The sequence below is a fragment of the Dothidotthia symphoricarpi genome (genome assembly GCF_010015815.1).
Source record: "Dothidotthia symphoricarpi CBS 119687 unplaced genomic scaffold P153scaffold_13, whole genome shotgun sequence".
In the NCBI taxonomy this organism is placed as follows: domain Eukaryota; kingdom Fungi; phylum Ascomycota; class Dothideomycetes; order Pleosporales; family Dothidotthiaceae; genus Dothidotthia; species Dothidotthia symphoricarpi.
Window position 1 is genome coordinate 443,343 of NW_022985020.1, and position 27,203 is coordinate 470,545.

At 50.5% G+C, this 27,203-nt stretch overlaps 10 protein-coding genes across 10 annotated transcripts; 6 read left to right on the top strand and 4 right to left on the bottom strand.

The window, feature by feature from the left end:
• Positions 1-29: 29 nt before the first annotated feature.
• On the top strand, positions 30-2,926 carry P153DRAFT_367912 (kelch repeat protein). The gene is made up of 3 exons (XM_033668383.1): positions 30-585; positions 733-819; positions 870-2,926. Exons 1-3 carry the CDS (start codon positions 291-293, stop codon positions 2,657-2,659), a joined length of 2,172 nt encoding a protein of 723 aa, XP_033522388.1. The 5' UTR covers positions 30-290; the 3' UTR covers positions 2,660-2,926.
• P153DRAFT_293713 (GroES-like protein) lies at positions 2,918-4,062 on the bottom strand (the record flags this gene model as incomplete). Its single annotated transcript, XM_033663909.1, has 2 exons — positions 2,918-3,883; positions 3,937-4,062. 2 exons carry the CDS (start codon positions 4,060-4,062, stop codon positions 2,918-2,920), a joined length of 1,092 nt encoding a protein of 363 aa, XP_033522389.1.
• A 1,111-nt stretch (positions 4,063-5,173) lies between these two features.
• P153DRAFT_405202 (uncharacterized protein) lies at positions 5,174-6,748 on the bottom strand (the record flags this gene model as incomplete). Its single annotated transcript, XM_033672009.1, has 4 exons — positions 5,174-5,827; positions 6,172-6,295; positions 6,456-6,479; positions 6,527-6,748. The coding sequence occupies 4 exons, from the start codon at positions 6,746-6,748 to the stop codon at positions 5,481-5,483; spliced, it is 717 nt and encodes a 238-aa protein (XP_033522390.1). The 3' UTR covers positions 5,174-5,480.
• A 2,140-nt stretch (positions 6,749-8,888) lies between these two features.
• P153DRAFT_367913 (uncharacterized protein) lies at positions 8,889-10,516 on the top strand. The gene has a single exon (XM_033668384.1). The coding sequence runs from the start codon at positions 9,302-9,304 to the stop codon at positions 10,397-10,399; it is 1,098 nt and encodes a 365-aa protein (XP_033522391.1). The 5' UTR covers positions 8,889-9,301; the 3' UTR covers positions 10,400-10,516.
• A 1,170-nt stretch (positions 10,517-11,686) lies between these two features.
• Positions 11,687-13,256, top strand: P153DRAFT_319184 (uncharacterized protein). The gene is made up of 7 exons (XM_033665077.1): positions 11,687-11,917; positions 11,974-12,078; positions 12,128-12,318; positions 12,373-12,489; positions 12,546-12,626; positions 12,683-12,750; positions 12,825-13,256. The coding sequence occupies exons 1-7, from the start codon at positions 11,768-11,770 to the stop codon at positions 13,199-13,201; spliced, it is 1,089 nt and encodes a 362-aa protein (XP_033522392.1). The 5' UTR covers positions 11,687-11,767; the 3' UTR covers positions 13,202-13,256.
• A 1,554-nt stretch (positions 13,257-14,810) lies between these two features.
• Positions 14,811-15,845, top strand: P153DRAFT_432419 (uncharacterized protein; the record flags this gene model as incomplete). Its single annotated transcript, XM_033672968.1, has 1 exon — positions 14,811-15,845. One exon carries the CDS (start codon positions 14,811-14,813, stop codon positions 15,843-15,845), a length of 1,035 nt encoding a protein of 344 aa, XP_033522393.1.
• Positions 15,846-17,211: 1,366 nt separating this feature from the next.
• P153DRAFT_343066 (sugar transporter) lies at positions 17,212-19,208 on the top strand. Its single transcript, XM_033665990.1, has 5 exons — positions 17,212-17,503; positions 17,572-18,050; positions 18,099-18,433; positions 18,489-18,880; positions 18,935-19,208. Exons 1-5 carry the CDS (start codon positions 17,279-17,281, stop codon positions 19,121-19,123), a joined length of 1,620 nt encoding a protein of 539 aa, XP_033522394.1. The 5' UTR covers positions 17,212-17,278; the 3' UTR covers positions 19,124-19,208.
• A 1,056-nt stretch (positions 19,209-20,264) lies between these two features.
• Positions 20,265-22,630, top strand: P153DRAFT_46479 (uncharacterized protein). The gene is made up of 3 exons (XM_033673213.1): positions 20,265-21,460; positions 21,515-22,394; positions 22,443-22,630. Coding segments are annotated over exons 1-3 (1,800 nt in total). The 5' UTR covers positions 20,265-20,541; the 3' UTR covers positions 22,444-22,630.
• Positions 22,511-24,062, bottom strand: P153DRAFT_432422 (uncharacterized protein). The gene is made up of 2 exons (XM_033672969.1): positions 23,931-24,062; positions 22,511-23,857 (listed from the first exon to the last, which is right to left on the bottom strand). Exons 1-2 carry the CDS (start codon positions 23,997-23,999, stop codon positions 22,817-22,819), a joined length of 1,110 nt encoding a protein of 369 aa, XP_033522396.1. The 5' UTR covers positions 24,000-24,062; the 3' UTR covers positions 22,511-22,816.
• A 491-nt stretch (positions 24,063-24,553) lies between these two features.
• Positions 24,554-26,828, bottom strand: P153DRAFT_367917 (sugar transporter STL1). The gene is made up of 3 exons (XM_033668385.1): positions 26,148-26,828; positions 25,486-26,093; positions 24,554-25,434 (listed from the first exon to the last, which is right to left on the bottom strand). The coding sequence occupies exons 1-3, from the start codon at positions 26,594-26,596 to the stop codon at positions 24,872-24,874; spliced, it is 1,620 nt and encodes a 539-aa protein (XP_033522397.1). The 5' UTR covers positions 26,597-26,828; the 3' UTR covers positions 24,554-24,871.
• Between the last annotated feature and the right edge of the window lie 375 nt (positions 26,829-27,203).

Genomic DNA, 27,203 nt, shown 5'->3' on the forward strand with positions numbered 1-27,203 from the left:
GCTAGCTCAGCCGTCGGAATAATAATGTCGTGCGTCTGCCAGAGGACCATGTGCAGCTTTCACTGAGGCCGTGTGCGCGACAGTCACCCAGACACGCTCTCGGCGAGTGCATCGCTTGTTCGACTTTCTCGCGGCGGTTGCCCCGGCAGAAGCCCTCACCGCCCGCATCGCCTGACGCCCGGCCCAGCCTCATCGTCCAAACAATTCTCACCTGCGAGACAAAGGCCAACCCCTGCCCTCCAGGGCCCTTCTGCGCCCGCCTTCCCCGTTCACCGTCGACGACTAGCCCAATGGCTCACACCAGCGTCCCGGCCACCCACCTCTCGCCGACCAACTCGACTGCCGCCGGCGCCACGACGCCCTCGGTCCTCTTCAACCCACCCGACTCGGCCAGCCCGAGCAACAACACTTTTCTCATGTCCGCCAGCCCCTCGCGCAACCGCCGATCCGCCATCGACGGCAACAAGCCCAACATGATCTCCACCATCGGCGCCAAGCCCGCCTGCCTCGTCAATGCCTCTGTCACCTATGTTGGCGACGACCAGATCTACGCTTTTGGGGGCTTCGACCAATACACCGACGAAGGTGAGTCGAGACAGGAAGGAGGGGAATGGCGAAGCATGACGTCTTGGCGCAATTGCACAGCTGAGCAGGGCCGTGCTATCGCAGCAGCTGCGCATCATGGGCTCTGCAATGGCAGATGATGGGACGAATGCTGACCACCTTTCCTAGTGTACAACCACGTCCTGCGCCTGAACCTGGCAACCCGTCAGTGGAATCTAGTAGACAACTACGGCGATATCCCGGGGGTGCGCATGGGTAAGTCGGCCACCACCAGCACGCAGACCTCTGCTGACATATCATCGAAGGACACACCGCATGTCTCTGGCAAGGCAACAAGCTCCTGGTCTTTGGTGGTGAGAACGAACATCGCCAGCATCTCGCCGACGTCATCGTCTTCGACCTCAAGACTGCACACTGGACACAGCCAGAGCTCCATGGGCCCATCCCTCGCGGCCGAGCTCGCCACTCTGCAGTCATCTACGACGACAAGCTGTACATCAGCGGTGGCCAAACCGGACACGACAGCGTGCTGGACGACATCTGCTACCTCGATCTCAAGACCTGGACCTGGTCACGCTCCTGGAAATTCGTCCCGCGATATGACCACGCCAGCTGGATCTGGAATGGGCGCATTTGGATTTTCGGAGGAATCAATGACGACATGGAGAAGAACAACGAAATCTGGTGGCTCGATCTTCGCGGCAGCCCCGAGTTTGAGCATGCTATGAAGTTCGGCACCGGCGACAGACAGTCACTCTCCTCGAGATTCCGCTTCCGTACTCCCGCAACAAGCCAGCCCACGACTGGAACTACCGGTTACACAGCAAACTCGAGTGTCCAATCATATCATGGGATGAACTCCAACAGATCTCCTTATGTTGCACCCGGTTCTGTCTCGTCGCTGAAGTTCCACTCGAGCCCCAATCTGCCATCGCAAGCCGCAGGCACGCACTTCCACGCCTTCTCCTCGGGATGCCTGCTCGACTTTGTCACGCCCGCCGAGCTCAGCTGCGAAACGAGTTTGTCCAGCCTGGAGTTAGACACCCTTCGCTGGCAGAAACTGGCAGACGGAAAAGATCTATACAGCCCGAACTACCGCTGGCACTACTGCACGATAAACCCTGAGGGCACCCATGCATGGCTTCTTGGCAGTCCTATCGAGACAGCAGCCGACGGTACTCACAATGGGGAATACCTCAGCGACGTCCTCGCTATTGATCTACGAAAGTACGGCATACTGGGCAACGAGCTCGCATCTGACACGCATTCAAAGATGATGCCTTCGTCTGACGCCAACGCTTCCTCGCACCTGACTGGTATCGGCGCCGATTTATCTTTGACGTTCGATCAATCGCCAGAGACAGGTAGCGGAGCGGACTTCATCATCACTGCTGACCCAGACGATGATAGCAATGTCGACAACACTTCCATTGCCGACTCGGCTTCGTCGACCGTGGTGGCAGCCACGTCTCGTCCCATACACGTTCACAAGTTCATCCTGCACGCTCGCTGGCCGCATTTTGCTCGACTCTGGAGTGCACAGATGGCCGAATTCCACTCAAAGAAGATGCACATCCCCGAACCATACTCTGCTGTCCGTGCGTTCCTTTTCTACCTGTACACTGACAGCATCGCTCCAAATCCGCACAACGGTCCTACTCTTAGCGACGTCGCAGGCATGCTCGTCATGTCCAACATCTACGATATGCCGCGTCTCCGACTGCTCTGCGTCAACCGTCTGGGCCGAGAACTTGATGTCGAGCATGCAGCAATCATCTGGGAGCGTGCTGCTACTGCTGGCGAAGACTGGTTGAAGCATCGAGCGGCTTCTTACTGTCTGCACAACTGGGGTCGAGTGGTTCGCACGGCTGGCTTCAAGAGCCTCAGTCCGGATGGCATCACTGAGCTTTGTTGCGAAGCTACCCCCGAGTCGCGCGTCGTGGGTGGCGAGGACCTTGAACTGCTGGGTCAGATCACTGGTCGTGTCTTCAATGGCAGCAACCGAAAGAGGAGCATCGGCAGTGCCGGTGTTTTGACTGGTGCTGATGATGATGGAGAGGATGACTTGGAGGATGATGGTATGGATGTTAACTGAAATTAGCGTTGTCAGCGTTTTTTGTTTCAAACGGCGAGCATACCTTGCGCGGCGCTGGATCTTTCTAGCAAGGAGAGTGAATGTCTGGATTTAATTTGATCATGCATTGCGCGGGCATTGGGCAAAACCTTGGGGATCCAGGTTACGACGGACGATACCATGAATTCGCGATTTCATATACTATATAGAGTAATGTTATGTTTGTAGATAGTACCACTCCTTGCGCTGTTAGCAGCGATGACTCCATTATACGATTCCTCAATCCCTCACACCCTCAATCAAGTTCTTGATCCCCTCTCCATTCGCTGTCTTCTCCCAAGCAGATGTCGCGTCTTCAAACGGCGTCACCGAACTAATCAGCGGCTTGACGTCTATAAGCCCTTTCTTCATCAGTCCGACCGCTAACTCATAGTCCCCGGCGCCGTATCTGAAGCAGCCCCTTACCATCAGCTCTTTCATACTCAAAGCCACAATCGGCACCTCAACCTTAGCCTTCCCAACGCCAGTCTGCACATACTTGCCCCCGGGACGCAAAACATGGATCCCCATCTCGACACTAGACGCCGCACCCGACGCTTCGATGACAGTATCCACCCTCCCCCCCACCGTATCAACCCCCTCCTCCTCCAGCCCAAACTCCCTCAACAGTCTCATCGCATTCCGCTCCCCACCCACACCCCCATCCACCAAAAACGTCTCACACCCCACCCACCCCCTCACAAACCCCAACTTCCCCTCCAAAACATCACAAACAACAACCCGATGCGCGCCAAACTGCCGCGCCACACTCGCGACCAAAACCCCGATCGTCCCGCCCCCAACCACCACCACCGTCTCCCCGGCCCGCACATCCCCCAACCGCACAGCATGCACCGCCACAGCCAACGGCTCCACCAGCACCGCCTCATCCAATCCCATCGCCTCAGGAATCCTGTACACAAAGTCCTGCGGCACGCGGAAGTACTTCGCCAGCGTGCCCTGTGTGTCTGGCGGCCCCGGAGCGGCTGCGAACCGCATCCCGCGGCACAAATTATACGACCCGGACTTACACGCTGTGCAGAAGCGACATGGGGTTCCGGGCTCGATGGCCACGCGGTCACCGGGCTGGACGAGCGTGACGGCGGGGCCGATGGAGTGGATTGTGCCTGAGGCTTCGTGGCCCATTACGATTCCTGTGGCGGGGTTGATGGGCTTTCCGATCCCGCCGTGCTGCCAGAAGTGTACCTGGGGGTGTTAGATGCGTGGGGTGGGGTATTTGGGGGGGAGGGGGACGTTACGTCGCTGCCGCAGACGCCGATGTAGGCTATGCGGACTAGGACGTCGTGGGGCGAGAGGGAGGGGATGGGTTTGTCTTCGAGTTTTGCCGTTTTGGCGCTGTAGAGGACTATGGAGGGGTTTTGCATGGTTTGGGTTGTGGTCATGTTTGTGTTTGGGGGTGATTGTTCTGTAAAGACTTGTAGATGCGATGGAATGGAGAGACTTGGTTTGGGGAGAGCCGGGGTGTTTATATGTTGACTTTTACTGGGTTTTGCACTATTACTTCCCCATGATGTTATCATGGTGCTTATATATTTCACATGGGTAACGCGGGTTGGGGGGGAGGAGGGCCAAGAAGTGTCTATCTTTCCCCGCAGTGGACATCCAATAGGGACTTTTATTGCTTTGCGCAGGAAGCGTCGAATCTGGGGCAGATCTGCATATTATGGCAAGTTGTATGTTGATGGACGGTAGGTTGTTGCAGTCAGCTTTTAGCGCCCATGTGACTGCGTGACGCGAACGTGGTGGTGCCGATCAGCGGTGCAACATCTCCCTGAGAAGGTTTGAGAATGGACTTTTGTACGGCCGACGTTAAGGCTACTGAGATAAAGCCTAAGCATCGCCCTGGTAAGATGAGTAGATGTCTAGATATGTAGATATCTACTCTCCTTTCCCCCAGCTTCCCTCTCCACCCCCGCCATGGCAACCCGCCCCGCGTGTGCAGCACGACGCCAATTGCCTCGCCCCGCGGCTCGAGGATCTGGACAAACATGTCGTGGACCTGTTTACGCGCTTGCAGTAGGGCGTGTATCTGCACGGGCGCCTGGAGACGAACGTGTTCGAGCTGCTGATCGATTTGTTCCGGATACGGCAGCAGAATGAGTGTCGGAGTGTTTACAGCTCGCAGCGATAAGGAGCGGGTTGCTGCCTGCGTGGTAGAGTGGGGAGAAGGAGGCGGAGTGTAGGGTGTTTATTGAACATGCAAAAATGACTCATCGACTCGTCGAGATCTGCACTGTGTAAGAGCATATGAATACACTTCAACAGTGTTTGGACAGAGTAGCACGTGAAGTGGTCTAAGGAGGAAGGTTGGGGAGCAGGATTTGACAGAGTGTTATGGGAGTGAGAAGATGCTGATGCGGGTTCGTATGCTTGCTGAGGCGGCGTTGATGAGGGTAGGGGGGTCGGTGTGTTTGGTTGGATGGACATATTTGGAATGCTTCAATATACTTTGATCAGTGACTGTTTGAACCTGTACCCCTTCTAGCCATACAATCGAGTCTGATGACTTGCTTACCTGTCAGTCTAGTTCTTACCTATTAGATCCCACCATCTCACTGCACACCAGCATGGATATTTTCACAGCAAGCATCCGCACACATCGACCTTCTCTGCTGCTTCCCATCCCGCCCCTTACACATCTGAAACTCCCCAGACGAAAAATGCTGATCAACATGTCGCAGCCATTCATCCTTGTCCATCTTCACTGACGCCACACCCAGTTTGTCCCAGCAGATGGTGCAGAACCGCAGACAGTGGAATTTACCGTATCTCTGCCGCTCGCTCACAGTAGAGTGCACGTGTGCTTTGTACGAAAAGGCAAGATGCATGCTGCGACACGCTTTCGCCCAGCTGGGCGGCCGCCCTCCTTCCGGCTTCCATGCTTTGACCTTGGTGCCACAGGGTGAAATGTCCAGCCCATGCCAACCAACAATGCGTCGTTTTTCTGGAGGGCAATGGCGCCCGGACAGAAGCTGGGCGGTTTCGCGGAGGCTATGAGGTTGAGGGTTCTTTGGTCTAGGGGCGCAGCAGTGTTGAAGCGTTGATGTCGTTGTGATAACGCAGACATGGAGTCGAGTCTTGAGCGGTTGGACGTGCTGAGGAGCGACGAGAAATCTACATTTGCCACAGCTAAACTGGACAGTAGTATGTTCTAGAGCGAATGTATCATATTCTGCTGCATGTTCAACATGATACCTGTGAGCTGAGTTCTGGCAGTAGCTGTGATTGAGAGTCATGATTAGTTTGCCAATTCAGCCCTGCCACAGACGCCAGAGTTGATACACACCATCACCCGAAGCAAATCTCGCCCCGCTTTGTGCAAAGTCTCGATCGTACTTGTCTTGTACATGCGGCGGTCCCAACGCGATAGCGTTCTATAGCTGCTCTAATTCTTGAGCCTTCTCGCGCTTCTTTTCGTTGCTGTGGTTTCGAAGTGCCCGTATGAAGGAGTCTGTCGCGCTGAAGGAACTAACAATAGCAGCGACGAGAGCGACTACTTTGAGGCCTGACATTGGTGCAAGCGTAATAAATTTCGATGGGATTTTTGAGATGGGTTGTTGCACATCCGGAGGGTACTAGACTTAGGGAGCTCTGCAACTAAATACTCGTCAAGTCTTCAGCCTTGCGTGAACAATTCCGCGATAGGACTCTCACGCGGGGTATAGTGTGCCTCGCCTATCACTGCTGCTGCTTTTGTCATTGGCCTACGTTGAATCGATAGTTGGGACATGTAGCTGAGTCTGAAGCGAAGGCTTACAGAAGACTTTGGTCTATAATCCTCCTGCTGTGATAAGTAGCAGAGACCAACAACCAGCTCCAACGTCTTACTTCGATCCAGTCAAGGCGGTAGAGGATGAGGACATTGTAGGCTGATAAAAAGGGTACGAAGTTTGTTTGTCGTGGTTTCTCGGCCTCGTGGCTCAGCAGAGTACGCAACAGGGAAAGGAGAATGCCATGGCCATGAATTTTCGTGGGAAAGGCAGGCGTAACCAAGTAGCGTCCTATCGATCTGTTGAAAAAGATTTTGACATCGCTTGGCAAACTTGACATAGATGAGTTCTATCGTATTGCGCATACATCCGGCCCTGTTCTAGGACACGTCAGTACTGCTCAGTTGCATGGCTGGCGTAAGACTATTCGACAAGCCTTTCTCTCACCTCTGTATCTTTAAGCAAGTCATGCTTGTAAAAGTCTTTAGCCCATCCTGCGCCCTTGGATGGCTGCAAAACACCAATCAAGAAGCAACAGGATGTGACTGCCAGTAGAACTTTTCAAAATCTCAACTGGCCGCATCCGAGCACAGTTGCGAAAGTAAAAAACCCCTCATAGATTGCCCTCAATTGCAGACCAAAGACCGAATGGAAAAGAGCAGAAGAAGCAGGCCAATCACTAGAAAAATGTTGTTACAAGCACTGAAGAGCCGCTGAACAGCACCTCCGGGTGCTATTACACAGAAAACATAGGAACGTTTACCGACACGACTTCCTTGGCAGGGCCATGCTTCATTTGTAGCCGTTTGATATACAACACATCCTAATTGCTGTAAAAGTGTGTTAACAACTCTGCGTGCGCCTGTGAGTTTGTCTTGTCAAAGAAAGGGTTCATGCGCCATGTAGAAAGAACGCTGTAAGCGAGGTATGCATTCTAGTCAGGTTGCTGTAGTGGAGTCTGTTAATGAGCCGGGCCCTGATTTCGGGCTTTATCGGGTCATAGCTGTACAAGGTTTGCAGATCTGTCGGGCTAGTGTCTAGCTTTCTGCGCACCGTAAAATCCCTCGAACCACATCTTCTCGTTCGCCCCATCCTTCGGTAGGCCTGGAGATCTGTGTAATCCTGGTGCACATCGTCACACATCTATCTAGAGCGACTAGCTAGTCACGCTGGAAGAACACGAACGTGCACGTCGCGTTGTGTGCTGATCTTCATCCACACAGCCGATGTTGGTGGACAGTGCACTCCCCATGAATCACACCTTAGCCCTGTGGACGGGCTCATCGCGGCTTAATCGGCGATGTGTCTCTGGTATGAGTACAATTAATGTAGAAGGATTGGTTGATTTCTCTGGATACTAAATGGAGGGCGATCGATGGGCGGTGACTAATGACAAACTAGTTGCTGACTTGCGATGCCATGCTCTGAACGACGGACCCATCTATTCCGGCAGCACAACTGACCCAACTGTGACATGAGCTCTCATGCAAGCCTTTTCTTTGCTTTTCATCTAGTAACATTGAGTAGCGAGTAGCCATGAGCGCCGTAGCATCATTTCTACTAAGTGGGCTAGCCAAGAAAGTTCATCCAAGCATTGCTGGTTAGACTCCGCGGCAACAATTTGAGATGCGTTCCAGCTATATGATTGGCTTCAAGTCATATAATTGTTGCGCGTCGATGTACATTAACACTTGGATGGTGCAGAAACACACCAGGTACCTGCGGTTCTGGGCAGCATCATCTAGTTCTAAGACGTCCCTACATCGAAGAGGCGGTTCGACATGAGCGCAAGGTCTGCGCTAGGCTTAATGCTTGTGGCTACGATTCGGGTTCGGAATCGGCTTGGATTCACCGAAGTTTGGTTACCAGGGGGCGTACCCGAAGTCCGTATAAGCGAAGCTACTATGTCCCGAAACCGCACTGTTTCGCCTTCCACTTTCATACTGTAACTGAGAGTTTACGCAATGTGAGAGCTCGCAACATTCGACACAAATGCACTTGTTGGCAACACCAGATTTCGAATATAGTACAATCATGTTGACAACTGGAGCCCTGAATTTCTATAACAACAAACCGAATGAATGGGGTTAGGTATCTTGCTACTACAGCTTATTCCAATGCAACGAAGAGCAATGTGGCTGGCCATTAGGGGGTTTTGACCGAAGATCATGATTCTGTTCACTGGAATAATTCGCGGGGTGCTGTCCGGGGTAACGCAACAATCCGAGTCAGTGTCAGCCTCTCATGAAGGCTGATTCCCCATTATGTAGGGGGGTGGAGATTCTGAAACTTGCTAACCTCAGTTGACTCAGGGGTTGCGGCGACAACTCACCTGAAATCAAATTATGTAAGCCTTAACTCATGGCATCGCCTCAATTAGGCGCCAGCCGCAGCTTGGTAATACATTTTATACACAATACTTAACACGCGTGCAATTTTGTCCTGGATGAAGGAAACGTCTGTACATTCACATATCCTCTGTTGTGGGAGACCTGTTTTGACTAGCCAAGAGCATATGGCGCTGGCAACAACCACAGTAGAGGTACCAGGCTTGTCCAGCCACGATGATCAATGAAATCATATCCAGGTTAGTGTAGCCACCAGGGAGCTCGAAAAGACCCTTAAATATCCTAGACAGTGTGCATTGAACAGGACGTTCGCCACGTTTACTGTCACATTATTCTCTACCGGTCAGCCTAGGCGGCTAACATAGTATCTCATCGGCCCGTACGCAACGTCACACGAACTAAGAAAGTATACCATGAGTTTCATGCTTAGGGATATGCTTGGCTAGAGAATTGAATCTGACTGGGGGGTTGTCTTCCCCAACTGCTTTTCGCAGATAACATCTACATATTTTCTCCATCGGTAGTCGATCGTACGGGTACGAAAGATGAGCATAACCAACGAAACCAAAACTACCGAGGCGGGTCTACGGACTTCCTTCCCCATCGCCATGCTCATGTCCGCTTTTCTCGCTATTGCGTTTTATGGAGTCATCGAGTTAACACTTCTTATTTTTCTTACCTTCAGGAGATGGCGAGGGCTCTACTTCTGGAGCTTAGTAGTGGCCACATGGGGCATAGCAGTCAATGGTGTTGGATACATCCTCAAGTTCTTCGAAGTTACAACGGCAAACTATTTTTCAGCGACATTGATCATCATTGGCTGGATATGTATGGTCACTGGACAGTCCGTTGTCCTTTACTCCCGACTCCACCTGGTACTATACGATTATTCTAAAGTACGAGGCGTCCTCATCCTTATCATCGCCAATGTTTTCATATGCCATATTCCAGTGGCAGTGTTGGTCTACGGGGTCAACTCTTCTCACCCAGCTCCATTCGTGAGACCTTACGAAGTCTACGAATGCGTCCAGCTTACGATTTTTGCTCTCCAAGAAGTTTTCATCTCTGGACTATACATCTACTACACTACGAAAATGCTTGGCCCGGTCTATGAGGCAAATGGCAAGACCCGAAAGAGTGTAAAAACGCACCTCATATACATCAATGCCATCCTCATCGTCCTCGATGTGATCCTTGTCAGCCTCCAGTACGCCGGCCTCTACGAGATCCAAACATGTCTCAAGCCAGCGGTCTACAGCATCAAGCTCAAACTCGAGTTCAACATCCTCAACCAACTCCTACAGCTGAGTAAGTCCCAGAGTCAGGGCTCACGGACTCGCTCGGGATGCTATGGAAGCACTACCTTGTATTCGCACAAATCTATCATCGACCCAACGAACAACAACGAGAACGATATCCCGTCCTTCACCTCATTCATACACGGAAACGGTATCAGTCTAGTGGGTATACAAGGTCAAAGTGTGATGAGGACAACAGAGATAATCATTGAAAGAGAGGAATATCCTTCCAGAGATAACGCGAGCCAAGAAACGGATCATCAAGGTACTGGAATTGTAAATAAGAGCTTAGAGAAAGTGTCGCCTTCTTCTTCACAAACACAGCTTGCTCAGGCTGGATTTTGAAATTCTAGCATGTAATAGGGCGATAAAAACCATACTCGGTATATTGTTATTGTAAAGTAACAGACGATTGGTAAAGCTATTACTGTAAGATTACGGATAGAAGTCATGTAGTTATACCCAGGTCTGTGGATTTGCCGCAGATCTCGCCTACTTTGTCATGTTCATTGCCGTGTTTCCTAGCTCAACGGATGCCCCCAGTGAAATTTGTACGCTAAGACCCCAACAATGGATACTGGCCAATGCTTGCCCCATAGATACTCCGGCTAAGGACTCCGAGGGGACACGAACCCGTTGCCGCTGCTTATCGAAACTTGATATACATTTTCACGACTCGCAATGAGGCGTCGTTGTGAGATTCCCTGGACCCTTAACTCGCGAGTTGTGTAGACTTGCCAGAGGAAGCATGGTTTTCAGCCGGAAGAACACTAAGTATATAGCATGACTTGAAGGAAGGAGAAACAGTAAGATGAACTGAAAACCCCTCAGGAAGCAACATAAGACATGATTAGTTACGCATTCTTACCGATCATCATAGATTGCTGCCAAAGAGCTTGTACTGTAGAACTTCACGAGGTAGAATCCATTCGCCATCGCGTCGAAAGGAGAATTGATGCTGAATGGTTGAGTGGCTGACGCCTTGAGGCGGTAACCACTGTACTGGATCTATCGAAAGATGTTCATGCAAAGTCATACGTTGGTGAATCAGTTATCGCATCCAGAAACGCCTAATCCTCGGGAATTTAGCGTCTGGCGCGAGCCGTCCTATATAGGAATCACCTCATTGCTCGGCTAAGGCCAATGTCCATTGGTAGCTTCCGTATCCGGGTGGTTAGCACTGAGTCGTTACCTGTCGAAACCTTGTTGTCTTCAACGGGTTTCCCCGCTTGGCCACGCATACTACGTACTCGCGCAGGCGGAACCGGTCGAACATATGGCTTGCAAAAAGCAAATTTCTTTGTTCGAAATTATTCGAAAAAAGAAGTCGGACGCAGTAGTTACAACACAGGAGTTGGAGAACTGCGATATGCATGACCTAGAAGTCAATACTTTGTTTGATCCAGCAACTTTCTAACGAGTCTTTGCATTGGAGAGATGTGCGGCGCAGGAATGACTTTGCATTTACAGGGTCTGATGATCTCAGGTACCAACATGGTACCCCAGCTGTTCGCGAAAGGCACTAGTAAGTATAGCAGGGGTATCCGTTCCTCCTCGGACTCTCTATATGTTCCCTGTTGCTCTTGATGTGATGTGCCCCAGTTTTTAAGTCGCTCTCCGCTACCTGACGAGCACTACTTGCTCCACACTGACCTGACCCTCTGTGTCTCTCTTTCAATTCCCAGCGGCGCTTAAGAAAGACCCATCTTGAGAATGACTTACTTTGGAGATAGTGCACCCGGGGTGTCAGCGACGGTGATAACCCTGGGAGTCATCGCCTATCTAGTCTTTGGGCTGCGCGTACACACAAGGCTCCGCAACAAGGCATGGGGAATAGACGACTGGTGTATGACCATCGCAATGGTAAGTGAAATTTTCGTGTCGGTGTAGGTAATCGATTAAGTCGACTAATTGTGTAGGTCCCGTTCACCGTTTTAACGGTTGCATGTCTTGCAGGATCTTTCAAGGGAATTGGAGTTCATGAACACAAACTGGCTGCGGCGGAGAAGGTCGAAGGCCTCATGGTATGTGAAAAACAAGACCAATATGTGATGCGGAACCTGACTTGCATAGTTTTTTTTTCTTTTCGAAGTCTTCTACTGCGCCGCTATTATTCCCATCAAACTAAGCATCTCTGCCATGCTGATGCGTATCGCATGGGGGAAAAAGAAGTACATACACAGCCTGTACGTCGTGTCTGTGATGTTTACTGCGATGAACCTCATCGCGTTGTTCTACATCATATTTCAGTGCAGCCCTGTGCGGTAAGTACCATTCACTCCATCCTCATGCTGCTTCGCCTAACTGTTTGTGCAAAGATACGCGTGGGACACTTCCGGTTCAAGCGGTAAATGCAATCCCGCGAAAACACTTGCCGACATCTATTATGCTACCACGGCAATAAACATTGCCACAGATTGGTTCTGTGCTATCCTGTAAGCCATCACACGATAGGGCACAACCGTGCTGAATTCTGTTGCTGATTACGTAGGCCTGTTCCAATCCTCTGGAACGTCCAGCTCAACCGCAACGCCAAACTCTCCGTGGGCTTTATTCTCAGTCTTGGTGCCCTGTAAGACTTTCCATTCAGACATGAACGTAGCGACAAGTGCTAACATACCACTGTAGAGCTAGCTTGTCGGCGTGCATCCGTCTCGTTTACACTGTAAATCTAACCAATTCGACCGATTTCTTATGTAAGTAATCCAAATGGGAGACTTCGTCCAAACGAGTTTCAGGAGACATCACAGTGCTAACTTGTATTTTTCAGATGGGATATCCGATGTCCTGATCTGGGGATACGCTGAGAACGCTATAGGCGTGATCGTTGGTTGCATCGCCACTCTTCGCCCTTTGTTTCGACGTGTCTTCAACCTTGGAGGGGACTCGGTGCCGGACCGCTCGACAAGGGATCATCATACAATGTGGCCCGCATCCCATGCACGACACGGTGGGAGAGATGAGGAGTGGGTGGTATTGCACGAGCCGACTAAATCAGAGGCCAAAAGGTCGACATATCCGCTGCAGGACTCGGAGAGCAAGGAGAGCATTCTGGGTAGCGATATCAAGATCACCAAGACTATCCTACAGAGCGTGACCTACCAGGAAGAGGAAGAGGAACGTCGCAGTCGCAGTAGCAGAAATTGAGCAATTCGACAGGTAATTTGTAGCAATGCTGGCAGCACAGAATGTCACTGATGGCAGTATAATCCGTATTCAATAGCCCTGCAGGCCCACAGCTGCAATGCATGATTTAATGAATAATTCTCTTCCTTCCTATGCTTTGCTAGATCACTGATTTCAACTCCGCTGACAGGTCAAGAAACGCCTCGCCGGATAAAACTCGAGAATTCGTTCATTTTTCGCACGGGTCTTGCCATGTTCTCGATGGCACTGTCGTCTACTTCTGAGGTGTTCAAGAATAACGAGTCCGAAGAGCCAATCTTCTGGTTGACAACTGAATGTCAAGATCGACTTTCCAGACCTCTGCTTGCGCAGAATATTGTCAGTTGTCCAAGACCTCGTCGATGACTTTTTGGACCGTGACCTGCCTGCAAACCGAATCGAAGAGGCAACTCTTGTCGTCTTGCGAGTTGCGTTCTGGAATACGCACAGAGCCCAAATTTCGCAATGTGACTTAAGGAGGAACACGCCATTTCGCGCTTTCATTCGATGCAGGCTGTTTGTGCTTGCATTGTTGAGAGACCTATGTGAAAACCCATTTGTACTGTGGTAGATAGCCCCCACCACTTTCAGCAACCACGAAGTAGGTGCAGGCAGTTTTATGCGGCAACAGAAGCAGAGACACTGAGAGAAGTATTGGGTTCTACCTGTATCTTATGCTATATTGCTCGGAATGATGCTAATGGCATGATGTGTCTGTTATCCATATCGTAGTTTGATTCTGAGCGTATTCTCAGATCCTCTGATTGTAAGCGAGATCTAGAGAGTGGAAGAGGCGTGGACTTTTATACAACGAGGGTCCAGTCTTTATGACTGTCTTCATTTTGGCGGCATATTTGATCCGAAACTCAGCTGTGGTCAAACCATTGACTAAGTCTGTAGCATCTTGGTGACGAGTTCGCGGATGTTGTTTTAGAGGGAGTAGTCATGCGCAGCCTTTCTGTCAGCGTTACAATGCAGATTAAAAATGACCAGGGAACTTGCTCCTTTGAAAGTAGGAGGCGCAGCCTTGTTACATCTCAGAAGTGTAAACACGATTGAGCAATCTTGCAATTTTATACCTAGCTGAACAACCAAGTACTAGAAACAGATAGCTTTTATCATAGATGTGTTGAATTCTTCTTGGTTCATATATCAACCCACATGGTGCGTGAAGTTCAAGCGGGCCGAACAATGATCTTATGTAACAGGGGATGTATCTTCAAGGGGTTAAAACCAAGGACGGTCGACGAGGCATGGTAAACTAGGCAACCAGACTACATTACACAGCCTCATACCAGGATATGGATTGCCACAATGAATTAATCTCGCTGTCAATCTTACATAAAACCGAGCGTTTCGCTATTTCTGGATTCCGACAGATTCGTCTCCTCTGCAGCCAAAAACGGCAACATTGAATCCAATGCAAACCTGACACAGAACCCCCTTTCTTTTTCCGGTGAGGACCTCATCACGTAATCTTGCTGAAGGAGGCGGTGCTTCCATGCTGCATCATATCTTATAACGTCGATAGAACTCCGGATCTATCCCGTTGCATTGAACATCACCTTACTCCTCACTCTTTGTTTCTACAATGAATGCTTCTCCACAAGTTTCATCTCTGTATGGTCCCGGTGCATTCGTAGGCTGGATATGTACCATGGGTTCCGTTCTCGTTTCATGGACCTGTAATCGACGGAACGAGTCGCAAGACTCCATCGGAAACGACCTCATCGCAACTCTGACACTGCCCAGTGTCGCAGCGATACAATATCAGTACGAGCTTTGGCACACCAGAAAAGATGGTATACCACCAGCGAAGGAAATCTTGGACGCAACATCCTGCATTGTCCTCTGGTATCTCGCATTTGGACCTTGGCTTTTCGGCATCTCCGCCATCACCGGGAAAATGAAGAGATCTGTCTGCACTGCAACTATCTTTGCACTATGTCTATCGGTCTCCTCGATTAAGTACGTACGGAGAGCTCTGCAGGTGGAGTTTCCAGCAGCAGATTCCTACAATGTGTGTAATATAGCCATGTCCAGCTACAATCTACTCAGGTACGCCGGCCTTCTCCAAATTCGCGGTAAAAATATTCGACTGGAAACATATCGCAACAAGACATTCGGCGCTCTTAGGTTATTTTCCAAAATAATGCCTTGGGTGTTCGCGTTCGTTATATATACTCCCGAGGTTATTCACCTAGTACTATCTGAAGATAGAGACCCGACACTAGTACTACTTGAGCTATTCTCCGTGCCGCGAACTGGTTATTCCGTTATGGAACTTGACCAGGCCGTAGCTCTAAGTGCTGGAGCCTCGACCCTAGCTTACAGTATCTACGAAGCGTTTACCTCGAGAACACTTTCCCCCTGGGAAGAGTACCAGATATGGAGGGCGAGCTGCGAAACCCTTCTTAAAGAAGGCATTTTGGAAGAAGACGAGACTGCCCTATGGAATGAAGAATTGCTGGTAATGGCCCATCAGGTGAAATTAGTCTTAGATGCTCCATCTAGTACTGAAATACTTCTGAAAATGGTGCAAATCAAGGAGGAGCGCGAAGAACTGGCAGAAATAAGTAAAGAAAAACAAGTAGTCGAACAACTACGAGATAGTGGCTTCTTATGATTAGGCTGGGAGATTTGTTAGTGTCTAGCTAAGGTTGAACAAGAAGTTTCGTGAGTGTCTTTGTCGAAGCAAGTTGCAATGGGAAGAAGTACCTTGTCAGAAACTCCAATAAGATCTTCAATGATACAAACTTGCGTGTTCGTATCAATAAGAGACATTTCAGCGTGACTGCTTCTGGGAACCTATAGGCCAGAGATCGGGGAGCAATACCAACTTCCGAGCTCCCTTCTTCTACGAAGTGCTTGGGGAAGATCATGATTTGGACCACGAGAGTTGTTGGACTGGAGATAGTTGAACCCAAACAAGCCATATAAGCGAGTCGAAGTATTCGCTGACCTGTTAAAATAGAGTAAAGATGCTAGAAGAGATAAATATAAGGAGATTGATGGATGTAAGAGTACGATGTCAATTGTAGGAGGTTTTGTTGTAATAGATGCGGTAGTCAGTGTAAACTAACAGCAGCCTATTCAACCACCGCGTCTTACCGCGTCTTGCAAGCATCGTCTGGTCTTTGCATTTGTCTAGAAGCGTGTTGCAGCGCAGCCGTTATGTTAGTAGGGTCTTGGCAAAACCGAGCGCTACAACACGTGGGGCTGTCGGTTCCGTGATGTCGATAGTCGCCCGAGGACGTTCTAGTACGCAACCACTTCTAACTTCTAGAGGAAGACACCAAACTATTATTCGTCTTCCGCCCGCTCGCACTGGAAGCGATCCGATATCAGGGAATTATCCCTTGAGTCGTCTCCGAGTTCTGCGATGTTTTAGTACGCAGCCACTTCTAACTTGTAAAGGAAGGAATTAAGCTCTTTCTCGTACTCCGTCCGCTTAAAGTGGAAACGATCCAATATCGGGGGAAGAAAAAGGCAATATTCCTCCGGTTCCGCTTTCTCGGTGTATCATAGCCGCGAGTCTAACATGGTTATCGTGGAGATGTTGGTGGAGAAGTTGGAGAACCTGGGGGATCTAGCCTTGGTGGGGCCGGATAAATTTACTTCTGTCGTGCGGGGATGGGGTATCGTTGGACAAAGCTTCGCAGTCAAGGTTCTGATAGGCTGTTGTGCTGCGATACGAAGTTCACCTACAAAGCGCTACCGACCATTCCGGTGGGCTGACCGCTGCTAGCGAGAGCCTCGCCCAGCATGAGCGGACGGAAATGAGGTCGTGACAGTCAAACCACGCGGCTTAGGGTTGGCGTAAAACCGTCCCGGAAACTGGGGTCTGTGAGCGGTGGAACGTTCAGAGTAAACACAAATGCCCTAACGGCCTGCAGAAGGACATTAGGCCCCCTGTGCTCTTTAAAAGGTGGTGGCCTCCAGCTACCGTTATTTCTACTTCTCTTTCCCTGCCATCTTCTCCTACCCCACACATCTGCCATCTCGGCCCACATCTGCCATCTCGACCCACATCTGCCATCTCGGCCCACATCAGCCGATATGACTGATCATGTCGACATCAAAGCATACGGCGGCGCTCCACACGCCGAGAGGGCAATCTCTCAAGTAGAAGATGCCTCCAATCTTGACGAGAAAGCGCAAATCAAGCAGTACAAGGATGCTGCAATAGAGGCAGAGAATGTAGAGCATAACATGGGAGTGCTAGAGGCTGTTCAGGCATACCCTATGGCTGCTTTGTGGGCGTTTGTCATGTCTTGCACTATTGTTAGTCGCCTCTCTTCTCTTACGCTCAATGGCTCTCGATGAAGAATTGTAGCTAATATGATCTTTAGATTATGGAGGCCTATTGTGTCTTCCTAATGGGTAATTTCATTGCCCTACCCGCGTTCGCGGACAGATACGGTGTTTATGATGCCGCGAAGGACGAGCATGTTATCGTGGCCAGTTGGCAGTCTGCGCTTCAAATGGGTGGGCCTCTTGGTGCAATCATCGGCGTCTGTCTGGCTGGCCCTCTTACCAGCCGTATCGGATACCGTTGGGCGACCATATCCGGCCTCATGTGCTTGAACGCGTTTATCTTTGTGTTCTACTTTGCCAATTCGCTTCCGATCATGTTCGTCTCCCAGCTTCTCGAGGGCATTCCATGGGGCATCTTCATTGCCAACGCGCCAGCATACTGCAGCGAGATCACACCAATCCAGCTGCGAGCCCCTGCTACCCAGATGCTGCAAATGTTTTGGGCCATCGGCGCTATTATCGTAGGTGGCGTCACCTATAACTACAACTCTGACCCTGGAGAAAGCGCGTTTAGGTACGTACTCTTCCGCACACAACAACTCTTCGCTAACGGATGATCTAGAGTTCCTATTGCGCTTCAATGGTTATTCCCAACCCCTCTCGCTATTCTCCTCTGGATGGCGCCCGAGTCTCCCTGGTGGCTGGTTCGAAAGGGACGTCTCGAAGAAGCAGAACGTTCGGTTGGGCGCCTGGGACGCAAATCGAGGCTGAACCTCAGCGAGGCTGTCGCTATGATGCGCCGTACCATTGAGCTCGAGAAATCAGTCAAGGAGCCCAATCACCTGGAATTGTTCAAAGGCACTGACCTCTACCGGACCCTCATTGTGTGTGGTGTATACGCGGCACAGAACCTTACGGGGAACCTCATCGCCAATCAAGCTGTCTATTTCTTCAAACGTAAGTTGTCATCAAGGCTGTTCTGAATGAGGTTTATATGCTAAATTCACCGCAGAGGCTGGCATGTCAACAAACACTGCATTCGCTATGGGTCTTATCACCTCAGGCCTCCAGTGGGTCTTCGTTATGCTCTCCTGGATACTCACTTCATATCTTGGCCGGCGCACAATCTACGTCTGGGGCTCTCTCATTAACGTAGGCTTCCTAATCGCCCTTGGTATTGCAGGCTCTGTTGGCGCCTCGAACGCAGCCTCCCTGGCGCAGGCGTCCCTGGGCCTGATTGTCTCCGTCCTGTTCACCTTGGGACCTGCACCCGCTTCGTGGGTCATCATTGGAGAGACGTCTGCCATTCGTCTTAGGCCTCTGACAACGGGAATTGGACGCGCTTCATACTACATCGTGAACATTCCTTGCATCTTCCTCGCAAGTTATATGCTCAACCCTACAGTAAGACCTCTCTCCCTTCAAATCTTGAGATAAACAGTTGCTGACGAAATATAGGAGGCAAACCTCGGCGGCAAGTGCGGCTACGTCTGGGGTGGTACTGGTTTTGTTTGCTTCGTCTTGGCATACTTCTTCTTGCCTGAGATGAAGGGTCGATCTTATCGCGAGATTGACATCATGTTCAAGCGTAAAATCCCTGCTCGCCAATGGTCGAAGACTGTCATCGATATGCAAGACGACGAGTAGATGGAAACATGGCCAAGAAGGCTGAGGCATGAAGTGAACAGGGGCAAAGCATTAATGAGTGCTTGATATCGTGTGTAGATTAGAGAAGAATTAGTCGTTGAGAAAATCAAGCTTTGTACATTCTTCTAGTGACAGTAAGAGACGGCAAATGAATCTTAACAACCTGTCATAGCCATGTGACAGAGGTAGCAGGACCTTTTGCTAATGCCCATGAACCTGAGAGAGGGTCGACAAGTAAGATGATGATCTTAATAACGGAGTAGTTGTAGTTCCGCTTGAACCTTCAGATTGATGGAAGACGCCTCACGGAATAGGTCTTCTGGCTTGCTTGTACTCCAAATACTTCCAGGACGTGATAGAAACTGATCCGCTTATTCTCCTACGCCCTCTGTAAGACACCGGTCAAGGTAGTTCATCATCAGGAAATGCGATCGAGCGGTATGGTAGTGGTCAACAATGCTCTGGTTACGGGTCTGCTAGCGTGCTATAAAACCCAGCGCCAAGATTGCTTACGACTGCTTAAGCTAGATTAAGATAACTGCAATTCTCTAGATTACTTTCAAGAGCGACGGAAAGCTGACCCACCGTTGACCATCCTTTGACTCTCTTACATGATAGGATGAGAAGCCTTGCATCTGGACCATGGTTAGGAAAAGATCAAAGAACGTACTTCTTTATGCTAGACATGGGTTGAACGTAAGGGAGAAGTGACGATTGGTTGAACGAAGTGGCGCGCCGTGGCAATGCAAACTTCTTAGAAGACTCGCTTTGGTTCAACCCATGGCTAGCAAAAAACGGATTGACCGAAAATATACGGTATAGTGGGTTGACCCACGTTCAGTTTTTGCAGCAAAGCGCCTTTTTGAGACTTTCTTCGAGCAAGCATGCCTTGACGCGATCTTTTTCTACGAGAAGCTCTCTTCCGTCAATTCCTATACCCCGTCTCTCGGTCAACTGTAAACGCGGGAAGTAAGCTGCGTTCTTTGTGGCTCCTACAAGGTGCAAAACTACAAAAGTATAGATTTGAAGTACGTACGTAAGGCGCATACAGTCAAAAACTTAGGCATACAATTTCTATACTACATATAGTTGTAATCGTCAAGCTGCTACGTGATTTGAGCGACATGCATAACAAATTTACCATGCGGTTTATGGAACCATGCGCCGTGGTTGATAATAAGCCCTGAACCATGAGAAGATACCTGGGTACGTATACTTGCAGTGAAAATAGAGCGGTCGGCCCCATCTAATTTCTGCAGTGAACGTGGATTTTCTCCCTCACTAGGCAACAGTGAGCTCTTTCACCTGGGCGCGTCCGTTTGTCGGCGCCTCAGCTTCCTATAAAACTGCTGCCTCCTAATCAAACGCTTCTCTTTTCTCCACCCCACATCCCTTTGTTGCTTGAGCACGACAACAAGATGTCTGCGCCGTACCCGAGCTTCGGTGAACCGTTGCCAGGCGGACGCTGGCTTTCACGCTCCGAGGAGGAGATTGCAGAGCATATGGATAGCCGCAACCTACGCTATCGCAAGGGATGGCCCCAACTTCCACCGCTTCCAGTCTCGAACATCAGAAACGGCGCTCGCAATACGGTGAACGACCCGCAAGCCGTCATAGATATGGTGCAGGTATTGTGCCAGGCTCAGAAGATCCAGCCCACTGACATCTACTTTGCGTTTCGGGTACCGGAAGTTCAACAGCCAGGTGAGCAGTACCACACACTGGTAGTCACCGCCGATCTCAGCAACGACCCCATTCTCTACTCACTCATCATCCAAATCCGTCGGTATTTGCAACAAGACCCGCGGCATCAGGAGATATCGATCGAGATCATCGATCACCGCGTCGTACATGGTCTGTTCAGTTTCGCTATTCCTCCGTCCGAAGAGCATCTACTGGACGTCTGGCAACCGGTCTTCAACATTGTCTTGGAAGAAATCCGCAAACAGAAGGAGAAATGGACCACGATCGAAATGTTGTATCGCGGCTTGGAACGCGATGCAGCACGGTGTCCGGCAACCGTCGTGATCACGTCGCCAAATGCTGCAGGCGACATCTGGATTAAGGCGATTATCCCGGACATTCACAAACGCGTCCTGGTGCTATCTCCTTCTCTCAGAGTCGAGTTGCTTTGCGGCTCATCTCTTCACGTCGCTTCACAGGGAGCAATACCTGATGCACAGATGTACGAAGACCATGTACCGATGGGCGCTTCCATTGGACAGGGAGATCCTGAGATCCATTCGGGTACAGCCGGTGGCATGGTGAAGTTGTCAGATGGCACGGAATATGCCTTAACCAACCATCATGTTGTACGCAATGACGGTCTCGACAATCGTGAGTACAACAAGCGCATGTACAATTGACTTGCGCTGACTGCCTGCGATGTAGTGCTCACCAAGAAGTCCAGCGACTCAAGCGAACGACCGTTCCTGGAGCCTGGAAACCCCGCATTCGATTCTAACAAACATATCCTCACATGTCCGTCCAACGAGGACAACGCAAACTTCATCCAAGACCGTAAAAGGTATGAGCAGCAGTGGTTGACTCAAACCAAGACCCCTGCGGCACCGCAGTATCTTGCTTCCACACGAGCCGAGCTCACGATGGCAAGAACGACAGATCGTTCTCTTGGAACAGTCCATGCTTCTTCAGGTCTACGAACAGTCAAGTGCGAAAAGCTCTCAAGTAACCCCGCAGATGGGAAACCTGTAGCAGAAACCGGCAAGTCTCAGTTTCGTTTCATGCTGGACTGGTGCCTGTTAGCCTTCCATCCCGGGCGTGGCATGTCCAACTTTCTTCCCATGCGGCAGCAGTACAACATCGGTGGCTACAGCACCCTCATGTCAGGGCAACAATGTTCGCAGTGGACGGTCATGAACAACCCCAAGTGCCATATCTTGAGGGACGAAGTAAGCGTTGGCAAGTTTGGTCGTACCACAGGTTTCACATACGGAATAATCAACTCGATTCCCACCGTCATCAACCCCGAGATCGAAGGAGGACAATACAAATTCTCTTCTGAGACCTCTAGTTTCACAGTCAAAGACTGTGGCCACAGCATGTCATTCGTCGCTCATAAAGGCACAGCTGTGGGTAAAGGAGACTCTGGAAGCATCGTCTTGCACGCGCCTTCCGGTGACTGGCTTGGCCTTCTTTTTGGTGAAACGAAAACTGAGGCTGCTCTCTTCACACCCATTGATCTCGTCTTTCGAGATATCGAGAAGGTGACTGGGCACAAGGTCGTTGAACCTGTCTTCAACTGTAACTGGTAAGCGATTGGTGGTATCTATTGCAACGAAAGCTGACTGATTCACAGATTTGTAAAGCAGTACGATGTCTGCAATTCAAGGAAGCATGAGTCGCGAGCATAGATCTTGGATGAAAGAGAGTGACACTGCTGTATGTTTTTTGTCTCGCTTTTGTTCCTCGAAAGTCTTCCATTCACGACTGTGGAACTGTGGTCCGTGCGTTATGTACCTAAGAGCATACGGATCGAGGCCGCCATGATCTTTCGTGGACGTAACGACTGGGAGAAGCGAGCACATGGACATTGGGGTATGTTTCTCTACTCTTCTTGTGCTTATTGTCGGACAGCTCCTGGCCATTCTGCCCAGCATCACATAGCAAGTACAGTGAGAAAAAAGAAGGCTCATTGGGAACATTGGCGCTGGTTCCTACCTTGATATTCATTTATTTCGTGCCTACTGCTCCATGGGGAACACCCGTCCGCCGTCGTGCCATGCTCTGTCCTATCGCGTTGCGTACGTCCTTTTCTTGATGTACCACATTCTGCACCATATATTTCTTTAGAGCGTCTCGTAGCTCGCTCTTCGCCTTTTCATTGTCTCGATACGGAATTGACTCGAGTTCAATGAGCCTCGAAGATTCCTTGTTCGACTCTGCAACGAATGCAACGAGGCGGTCGAGTTGTTTGTGGCGTACCTCGTCAGTGTCTTCGCTGGATCGCTGAGGATTGTTCGGGTTGTCGCGGTAGAGTGGCATCAGAAGGCTGAGAAACTGGGCCAGAGATATGGAAGCTTTCTTTGCAATGGCCGTCGCCTGGAAAGGCAGGTATGCGGGTCGTAGATGGAGGCCGGAAACAAGCGGGTTCAGGTACTTTGTCAAAACAGGCGGGTAGTCTGGTCGCATCGCCGTTCTGAGGTCGAACGTCGCAACAGCTAGAAGACCCAGGTATCTCCAGTAACTCCCGTCTTTCAGGAACCCTAATGCGTTCGCCCCAATCAGGAACACGAAGATCGCCCCGTAGTTCGTTGCCGTCGTCACCAGCGCATTGTCCACATACTCCTTCACTGTCAGGCAAGTCTGGCACCGGCCAAAGATCTCAGACCCAAACCGATCATATGCAAATCTCTTCACCGGATCAAGAATCACATCCCGCGCCTGCTTCAAATGCACATAGTAGTTGTTCGCCAGCTCCCTGTCTACGCCCGCGCCTACTTTATCCGGATGGTATTTTATCGTAAGCCGCCGAAATCGTGAGTTCAGACCGCTCTCGTCGACGTCGATGGGCACTCCAAGGAGGTTATACGCGTTGCCTGAGCGCTGGAGGTTAAAATCGACTTCGTAGATTGTAAAGAGGAAGTATGCGGCGTAGATGGCAATCAGGATCGCACGACGGTGGCTTATGAAGCGCTGGGAGCCTGGCTGCGGTTTTGGAGAGCCGGCGCGGATGAAGATGCTGTAGAGAACTGTTTGGGTCCAACCTGCGGCCTAGACGTGTTAGTGACGAGCATGGCGGTAGAGGGGCACGCGGGTTTCTGCGTCCGATGTCGCGTTGACTTACCAAAGGGATCAGAAACTGCCAGACCAGGAAGGGACCGATGGTGTCCCAGGAGAGTGATGCTTGAACCATGTTTCTGGAGTACACGCGATTGCCTATGGAGAAGAAGACGAGCCCATGACAGTGTGTATTTCCGTATAAGTCGTGAATGCCAGGTGGCTCTGCTCCCAACCGCCAGGGTCCGACGCGCACGTGATGTTTGCTTACTCATGATCGTATCACCAACTATCAACGAGTGTGGAGTTTCAATATCGTCGAACTTTGGTGAAATCCATTTTGTTGGCCACGCCCTCTTGCAAGCGACAAGTGTCAGAAAAGTCATTCTGATGAGAAGAAAATGAACCATCACGACGTAGGATATGTCGCGAAGCTAGTAAGCAAGGCCAGCGTAGAACAATCAAGTACCCACTCTACCGTTGGAACTAGGTAGTGGTGAGTAACAGCGAATGGATTCGTTTTCTGGTGCTGATTGATTAAGCGCACGCCATCAAGCAAAGGAGACATATGAAGTGTTCAGTGTCGCGAAAAGAAGGACGACTTGTTCGAACTAACAAACCTACTGAACATTTCATGACGATAACGTAGTATCACCTCGCAAACAAATCATTCACAGGAGCTCGATTGTGTTCGTAAAAGTCCGCATGTATTGGGTATAGAGCGGTCTAGATACAAAAAAACGACAAAGCATGAGAATCATGCCACGCTAAAAAAAACACCGTAAAAGTCGTAAACAACCAATCTACTCTCTACTTTCTCCCATTTCGAACAACATCTCATATGAGAGGCAACGTCCACGTTACACTCTTGACGACTGAAGCGTCGGGTATCTTTCCACATCGCGTAACGTAATAACAAGCATCGACAGAATGACGCCAAAGCGCCCACAGCGCGCTCACTCGTGATCACTGCGACCAGCGCTCACACCTCTAAGGTACCGCAAAAGCCTAAGCCCTTGGTGCCTGCAGAATGTCCTCCTGCTTCTTCGCCTCCTTCTCAGATGAAGTACGGGCTTCCTCGTCGCTCGACTCGAAGCCAAAGTCGCGTGCATAACGTTCGATCTCAGTCTCGTCCATTTGCGGAAGCTCCTTGGCCGCCGTCACATAGCTCATCTTCTCGAGGCTGCCCTTGGCAAAGATAAGGTCGATTTCCTCAAGGGAGCGACCAGAAGTCTCAGGGTAGAAGAAGTAGATAATGGGGAAGAAAATGGCGTTCAGAACAGCGAAGAGGAGGTAAGTGCCCCAGCCAATGCTATCAATCAGGACAGGCGTGATCATGACGATGAAGAAGTTCCACAGCCAGTTGTTGATGGTGGAGAAAGCGTTGGCCTTCGCGCGCGTCTTGAGAGGGTTGATTTCGGCGGGGTAGAGCCATGGCAGCGGCAGCCAGGTGGCGCCAAAGAAGGCGATGTAGGTAAATAGACCGACGGCGGCGCCCTTGGCTGCAGATGCAGTGCCGGGGATAAGGCACGCAAATACAAGAACCATAGAAAGACATTGTCCGACCGTACCTTGACAATGTTAGCATACAGCATTGAAGACTCGATGTCTAGGGAACGTACCAATCAGGAAAAGCTTGCGGCGACCAATACGTTCAACCAGGAGCCAGGAAGTCGTAGCAAAGATGGAGTAAACAACCATGTTGATACCACCTAGGAGCAATGCCAGGTTGTGTGTGGTACCCAGAGCAGTTTGGAACAAGATAGGGAAGTAGTAAATGACAGCGTTGCATCCAGAAAGTTGCTGCATCATCTGAGACGAAGCTCCAAGGATCATGCGGCGGAAGTGCTGGGACTTGCCGTTGGTCAGAAGAGCGGTAGACTTAGTTTTACCTCCACCACCAGATTGTCGGATGGCATCCATGATGACGGCCATTTGAGTCTCGACCTCAGGGTCGTCGCGTCGTAGTCCGTTGAGGCCAGCAATGACGGTGGCAGCTTCTTCCTCGCGATGGTGAGTGAGAAGCCATCGAGGAGACTCGGGGAGATTGATCATCATGACAACAACAATCGAGGCGAACACAATTTGGAAAGCGATAGGGAAGCGCCACGTAAAGTCGTCAGGTCCGTAGATACATCCGTAGTCGATCCAGTAGGCTATCAACGTCCCGATTGCGACCATACCGCCTTCAACGCAAATGACCTTGCCACGATTCTTTGCCTTGCAGCACCTAGTAAAGTCAGATATATTATTCCATGGAGTGTCGATGAGCGCTTGAACTTACTCAGCTTGGTAGGTTGGAATGGTCGATGTGTTAATGCCGTTTCCAATACCAGTAATGGCTCGCCCGATGATGAATTGCGCAGTCGCACCACCTCCTGCAGGTTTAGCTGCAACCTGGATGATAACACCAACGATCATAATGCCGGCGCCGAGGAAGATAGACTTGCGGCGACCGAGCTTGTCGCCGACTAGGAAGATGAATAAAGCACCCAAGAAGCAACCAACAGCGTAGATGGAAACAACAAATCCTTCGTAGGTGCTGTCGCCATCAACCTGGGGAAATGCCGACACAAACGCGGGGGCGGAGATGATGCCGGACATGACACCCTGATCGTATCCAAAGAGCAAGAAGTCGGTTATCGCAACGACAGTGATGAGAACTTGTAGCATCCTGCCAGATTTTCCCCAATAGGTGGGAACACCATGTTCGCTGTCCTTGTGTGCTGGCATGATGGCGGTAATCTGAGCGACGAAGGCTGATGGATATGCTGAGGCTCCAATGGTCAAGCGAGGGGATCAGCTTTATATGATCATCTCCCCAATGCCATGAAGGGTCGGCAAGGGTGAGATGCGGACTACACAACGTCGCTCCACACTGATCCACCCCAAAACCATCTGGTCTGACACGTGGAGCAGACTAGATAACGAGTTTTCCAGTATCCGGGCCTTGGCTGAAGTTGCGATGTGACATGATGGCGCTGAGAGGAGAGGTTCAAATAAACTGTGGGGATAAGGCGAGCGCAACAGGGGTCCAACATTGGAGCTAGACATCTTGGACCAATCTTGGAGAGGAGCGGAGAGCGCTCAGGGTGGAATAAGCAGCGCTCGGCAACGGGCGACTTGCTTGTTCGCCCGAAGCTGCTCCACCCTACGTCATAGCCTGTCGAGTCCAGGGCAGTCTGATTGGAGTAATGGTTTGCGCATAGAGATTCAATTCCGAACTTGAGTTTGCTTCTCGAAAAGCCAACGACTCTACAACTTTTGCTACTCGCAATGCTTTCATCCCCAGCACGCCTGTCGAACAAAGACGTCAGAGTATGCAGGTGCAAGTGTACCT